The sequence below is a fragment of the Salvelinus namaycush genome, chromosome 3, assembly GCF_016432855.1.
Source record: "Salvelinus namaycush isolate Seneca chromosome 3, SaNama_1.0, whole genome shotgun sequence".
In the NCBI taxonomy this organism is placed as follows: Eukaryota; Metazoa; Chordata; class Actinopteri; order Salmoniformes; family Salmonidae; genus Salvelinus; species Salvelinus namaycush.
In genome coordinates, this window is record NC_052309.1 from 5,224,533 (window position 1) to 5,231,755 (window position 7,223).

The 7,223-nt window shown below is 38.9% G+C and overlaps 1 protein-coding gene across 1 annotated transcript; it reads left to right on the forward strand.

The window, feature by feature from the left end:
* Positions 1-510: 510 nt before the first annotated feature.
* On the forward strand, positions 511-3,238 carry rx3 (retinal homeobox gene 3). Its single transcript, XM_038988777.1, has 3 exons — positions 511-769; positions 999-1,228; positions 2,786-3,238. The coding sequence occupies exons 1-3, from the start codon at positions 511-513 to the stop codon at positions 3,236-3,238; spliced, it is 942 nt and encodes a 313-aa protein (XP_038844705.1).
* Positions 3,239-7,223: the final 3,985 nt, after the last annotated feature.

The following is a 7,223-nucleotide window of genomic DNA, read 5'->3' on the forward strand; positions in this document are numbered from 1 at the left end:
AGGGGTTAGTGGCCTAGCTCAGCATTGGTGCATTGGTTCAATGGGGACAATGTAGTTACCCCTAAACCCAAGGCTGGGGCAAATCGAACATGACAACCCCCCTTTTACGTGTCTTGGTGGGGAGGTGGGGGCTGTCAAATGGGCGGAGTGAAGGGGGTCTTACCATAAGGAGTACTTTATAAACCCCAGAAGATACAGCCTCCTCTATGAGACAAAACCGCTACTGGAGTGTCAGCTAGTAGACTAACAGGTGCCTCTACTACTGAGATGCGACGGATGCTTACTAACGCAGATTTTTTTCAATTCGATTTTAGATTTTTATTTCAACAAAACAATCGGAATTGTTGTTTCAATCTATTTAACATTTAGTGTTTCATTCTATTAAAACATTTTGCTATTCTTTCTGAAGACTTAAAACTTTGTTTTAAAAATACATGTCTCGGGAGTTTAGGCTACATTTGTTTATCAGTGTCATTTCAATATAGTTTGAGATTATTATTTTTTCATCAAATGTGGCTACTTGGTTCAACTCCTGAAGTCATGGAAGAGCGCCTGTCACCTTCTGCGTGTTTCGTCCGGAACCCCGGCAATAACCACAACACCGCAGCAGCGAGGGTTCACAGTATTGAAGCAATATTGGGATTTAAAGACGAAAACATATATAATCAATCTGTCTCATACAATGGATCATCAGGGAAACTCGCCGAGCGGAGAGGGAACGGAATTATGTCATCCCTGAAGAAAGAACACAACACGGAAAGTTTTGACAGTAAGTGACACTGCAATGTGTATTAAACTAGAGGCCTTGTTAAAATGGTGATTCAAAATGGTTCAATCTTGATTGATTCAAAATGTTATTTTCACACCAGTAAGCTATTTATTCCATGTTTATAAATATGTGTAAGTAGACTTTTGAATCACGGAGTAAAAAGTCACATATAAAGGAAAATACACTTTCAGAAGTTCATACATTGATTTAGCCTATAATGTGTTTTTAGGTGTCTGCTGCAGCAGTTCGGGGGCCTCTGTTAGTCCTGATTTACCTGACGGGGAGGATAAACTGTCCGATGATGAGAACCCAAAGAAAAAGCACCGGCGCAACAGGACTACGTTCACAACCTTTCAGCTGCATGAGCTGGAGAGAGCGTTCGAGAAGTCGCACTATCCTGACGTCTACAGCAGAGAGGAGCTCGCGATGAAAGTGAATCTTCCGGAGGTTCGAGTGCAGGTAATATAGATATGAGCTAACTTGACAGACTCGTTACAGTGGTTATGATGTTCGATTCTGTCTTTAAAAGAAAACAGAAAGTTATATTTTATTACGGGGCTCAACTAAAGTTCCACTATTCCACAATACCTTTCTCTTATTTGTGGGACATTAATTTATGATTCTCAAATAATATTTTTTGGAATGCGTGGCTCGTGAAAGAAGCATTAATTGTCTGGACTTGAATAGTCAGCTTTTTACAATTAGGCCTGTACAACAATAATGTCAGTATTAGGCATAATTCCACAATTCAAAGTCCCACTTCAGTTTATTAACTTGTAGGTAATGTACTTAGTCAACTGTCACATATTAGTAAGTATAGACTACTTGGATATTAACCGCAGGATAATTGGTGATGATAGACCGTTAATTGTTATTTTAAACGTTTGTATTTGAAATCAGCATCACATAGGATGTGATCAATTGAAAATGTATTCAATTGGGCTAATATAACTCGTTAAATTATGTAAAAATGTGTTAATTTATCTTAAAACGTCTCATTTAGTTTAGGTCCTATATACTTTTTAAAATAGGCAAAATTACGCCATATAGATGTTCTCCTAAGCATTTCACTATCATCGCTAATACTCAATTTATTTAGAACATGTAGCCATCAAACATTCTCTCAAATATATATATATTTTAGGTCTATATTTGTTAATATTTTCAGTTAGTCATATCAAGCAATTCCATTTCAAATTTTTCAATATTATTTTCATTATGAACGCGATTTTTTTAATCGATAAAATGTCCAATATGTATTAATAACATGACAATAACTAATTTATTACACCAAGGAGGACACTCAACATTCATATTCAATATGTTTTCCCTTTATAGATATTAAATGTAAATAAACTCTTTCTCAAATAGCGAACAAAGTTTTCATGTTTGGAGAATTAGCCAATTGAGTTTATATAATTTGACAGGAAAGTTTTTGGGAAGTTGACAAGTTTTGACAAAGGGTCAATCTCAGTAGATAAGCTCCCTGATTGACTGGTTTTCTTTCATCTTACCTTCAGCTGTGTTATCATTGATAGGGTTAAATAGTAGGCTATTTCAATATTGTCATGATTTGTTCAAAATGGCACTGAAATCCTGTTTTAGCATGTAATCATCCTTTCCCCTGTTCTCATAATATTGAACATCAGAATGTCTAATCAGAATGTTATGTGGTTCCAGAATGTCGAATCAGAATGTTGTGTGGTTCCAGAATGACTGATCAGAATGTTGTGTGGTTCCAGAATGTCTAATCAGAATGTTATGTGGTTCCAGAATGTCTAATCAGAATGTTGTGTGGTTCCAGAATGACTGATCAGAATGTTGTGTGGTTCCAGAATATCTAATCAGAATGTTGAATGTCTAATCAGAATGTAGTGTGATTCCAGAATGACTGATCAGAATGTGTGAGTTCTAGAAGAGCTAATTTTGAATATTGTAATGATCCAGAATGTCTAATCAGCATGTTGTGATGATTCTAAAATGTCTAATCAGAATGTTGTGATGCTTCCATCTCAGGTGTGGTTCCAGAACCGTCGGGCCAAGTGGCGTCGCCAGGAGAAGCTGGAGGTGAGTTCCATTAAGCTCCAGGACACCTCCTCTCTCCTGTCCTTCAGCCGCTCCCCTTCCCAGTCTTTGGGCTCCGGACTGCAGCTGGAGCCATGGCTCAGCACTGCCATCACCTCCACCCCACTGCAGTCCCTACCCGGCTTCATTACCAGCTCCTCTCAGGGCCTCCCAGGAGCCTCCAGCTACTCCCCTCCAGCCTTCCTCAACTCCCCCAGTTTCGGACACCATAACCTGCCTCACATTGGTTCTACGCGCCCTCTTCCTCCGCCCCCATACCAGTGCGCCGTGGCTGGGTACATGGACAAGTTAGTCATGGAAGAGACGGATCCTCGTAATTCTAGTATTGCATCTCTGAGGATGAAGGCTAAGGAGCATATTCAGTCTATTGGGAAGACATGGTGAGGATAGATGGATGCTGTCTGCATCCCTCTGACTGGGGCCAACACTTTAAAGACTACTACTGCATGCAGTGCTGCTGCTCTAGTCTGTGGACATGGAAGTCCACTGTGCTAGAGGACTAGAGGACTAGAGGGCTAGAGGACTAGAGGACTAGAGGGCTAGAGGACTAGAGGACTAGAGGGCTAGAGGACTAGAGGACTAGAGGGCTAGAGGACTAGAGGACTAGAGGGCTAGAGGACTAGAGGACTAGAGGGCTAGAGGACTAGAGGACTAGAGGACTAGAGGGCTAGAGGACTAGAGGACTAGAGGACTAGAGGACTAGAGGACTAGAGGACTAGAGGTCTAGAGGACTAGAGGACTAGAGGACTAGAGGACTAGAGGACTAGAGGACTAGAGGACTAGAGGACTAGAGGACTCCACGAGATGATGCAAACTATTGTTTCTTCTTCAGTGGTTTACATCATCGTCCCAGTCAGTGTTTTTTTGTGAATTCTCACTATTGGAGGAGGAACAACTATGTCTAATTTCAGATATTCACGTTTTATAATGAACTTTAACTGTCAGTGTTATGCTTGGATTCACCAAGATCCATCCGGTCTACCTTTAATGAAAAATGAAGGATGCCATTGAGGAGAAAGTGGAAGTGTGAAATGTTTGTCTATGTTGCCCGCAACCTGGTTTCTATGTCATAATTTCCATCCCTATTTGAACAATTCTCTTCTGTTATTCTGCTAAGACAATCCCATCCCAGGATCAATGTATGTATTGTTGATTACCAACCCTTGTTTAGATACCTTTCTTTCAGTATTTTTCCATGTTGTGCCGCTGACGTTACAAATGCACAAATGTAGATGAACAAATGTCCATTTGCTGTAATTAGTTTCTCTCTGTACGTGAATGATATTATGGAAATAAACCTGTATATTTACATCAACCCTCCAGGCTGACAATGTGCAAACTCTTCTTTCATTAACTGTCAAGCCTGAATAGCCATATTTAAGCAATAAGGACAGAGTAGGTGTGGTATATGCCAATATACCAACACTAAAGGCTGTGGTATATTGTCCATATATCACAAATATAATATACAATATAACTCCTGTCTTTTCCAAGAGGGTTGTTTTTACTCAATACTTGAGAACAGGTGGTTCTATACTGAAAATTGAAATCACAAATCACAGAGCAGAACACGTGAATGTGGTGTCTGGTTCCCTCTAGTGGACATTAGTCTTATGACAGGTGGGAAGTGAGCTGGCAATCAAAGAATCTATGGCAATCAAATCCTAGATGCCATCGCCTGCTGTTGTGCACTTGAGCAAGGCACTTAACCCCCCACAACAACAGGTGCCCAGAGTCGCAGCCCCCTTCACCTTTCCAAAAACACCTGTGTATGTGTGTCTTTCGGAAGGGTTGCGTTAACAGCAGAAGTCAAATTTGATTTGGACCTTGTGTGCAATTGGTCAATAAAGTAATGTGAATCTTTAGTGGTAGCCAACACAATTGAAACTCACCCAGTCAGTTCTTAAGAGGCAACTTTCACTTGAGTCAAATTTATACTTTTAGTTTCCCATCGACATCAACGCATGACCAAGTGAAAATTCTACTTAGAGTGCCTTCAGAAAGTATTCAACCCCCTTGACCTTTTCCACATCTTGTTGTGTTACATCCTGACATTTTGTGTCACTAATCTTCACACAATATCCCATGATGTCAAAGTAGATTTTTTCATTAAAAATAAAAAGCTGAAATGTCTTGAGTCAATAAGTATTCAACCCCTTTGTTATGGCAAATAAGTTCAGGAGTAAAAATGTGCTTAACAAATCACATAATAAGTTGCATGGACTCACTCTCTGTGCAATAATAGTGGTTAACATAATTTTTTTATGACTACCCCATCTCTGTACACCACACATACAATTATCTGTAAAGCCCCTTAGTCGAGCACTGAATTTCAAGCACATATTCAACCACAAAGACCCGGGAGGTTTTCCAATGCCTGGCAAAGAAGGATACTGATTGGTAGATGGGTATAAAAAAAAGAGACAAAAACACTGAATATCGTTTTGAGCATAGTGAAGTTATTAATTAGGCTATGGATCAATGCACCCTGTTACTACAAAGATACAGGAGTCCTTCCTAACTCAGTTGCTGGAGAGGAAGGAAACCGCTCAGGGATTTCACCATGATGCCAATTGCAATATTAATGCAGGTACAGAGTTTAATGCCTGTGATAGGAGATAACTGAGGATGGAAAAACAACATTGTAGTTACTCGACAATATTAACCTAAATGACAGAGTGAAAAGAAGGAAGTCTGTACAGAATAAAAAACATTCCAAAACATGCATTCTGTTTGCAACAAGACACTAAAGTAATACTGCAAAAAATGTGGCAAAGAAATGAACTTTTTGTCTTGAATACAAAACGTTATGCTTGGGGCAAATCCAATACTGTGATATTGGTGCTAGTATGAACTCGGACCCATGAGCAGAGAAACACAGCAGGCAGAGGTATGGGTAATTCCAGAATATTTACTGAAGATCTTCATAGCAAAACAACAACGCAAGGGCACACGAGAACACTGAACAAAACATGAGACCTGAGCAACTGGCCCAGTCCACAGAGGAACCTAAATAGTCATCCAGCAGGTGATCCCAATAAATCCAATCAGGGTCACCTGGATACTAGAAGTAACCCAAGGGTGCTTTCCAGTGGCAACCTCAGGTAGTACACTCAAGGGAGAAAACCTGACCTGTGACAAATGTAACACATTACTGAGTACCACTCTTCATATTTTCAAGCATGGTGGTGGCTGCATCATGTTATTGGTATGCTTGTCATCGATGAGGACTAGGGAGTTTTTTTTAAATGAAAATAAACGGATTAGAGCTAAGCATAGGCAAAATCCTGGAGGGAAACCTGGCTCAGTCTGCTTTCCAACAGACACTGGAAGACTAAGTCACCTTTCATCAGGACAATAACCTAAAACACAAGGACAAATCTACACTGGAGTTGTTCAGCAAGACAACACTGAATGTTCCCGTGTGGCCTAGTTACAGTTTTGACTTAAATTGGCTTGAAAATCTATGGCAAGACTTGAAAATGTCTGTCTAGCAATGATCAACAACAAACTGGACAGAGCTTGAAGAATTGAAAAAAGAATGATGGGCAAATATTGTACAATCCAGGTGTACAAAGCTCTTAGCAATTTACCCCAAAAGACTCACAGCTGGATTCGCTGCCAAAGGTGATTCTAGCATGTATTGACTCAGGATGTTGAATGCTTTTATTTTTCATTAACTTTTGCATTTTTTTTGAATTTTTCTTCCACTTTGGCATAACAGAGTATTTTGTGTCGATTTTTAAAATGTTATTACAATTACATCAATTTTAATTCCACTTTGTAACGCAATAAAATGTTTTATTGAGTTACAAAGTGGAACTAGAAATTAGAATTCACTACTAAAAGAATGCAGCAGTCCTTTAATTAGTCATTTCCTCCCCATTTAGCACAGGTAACATTATCGCTTCCAAACTCTTACTACTTCTAGAGTGGTGATTTGTACTTCTATTATCCACTATCTGCTACTGTCTACTATCTACTATTATCATCTACTATTATCTACTATCTACTACTGTCTACTATCTACTATCATCATCTACTATTATCTACTATATACTATCATCATCTACTATTATCCACTATCTACTATCATTATCTACTATTATCCACTATCTACTATAATAATCTACTATTATCCACTATCTACTACTGTCTACTATCTACTATCATCATCTACTATTATCTACTATCTATTACTATCTACTATCTACTACTGTCTACTATATACTATCATCATCTACTATTATCTACTATCTACTACTGTCTACTATCTACTATCATCATCTACTATTATCTACTATCTACTGCTGTCTACTATCTACTACTGTCTACTATCTACTATTATCTACTATCTATTACTATCTAC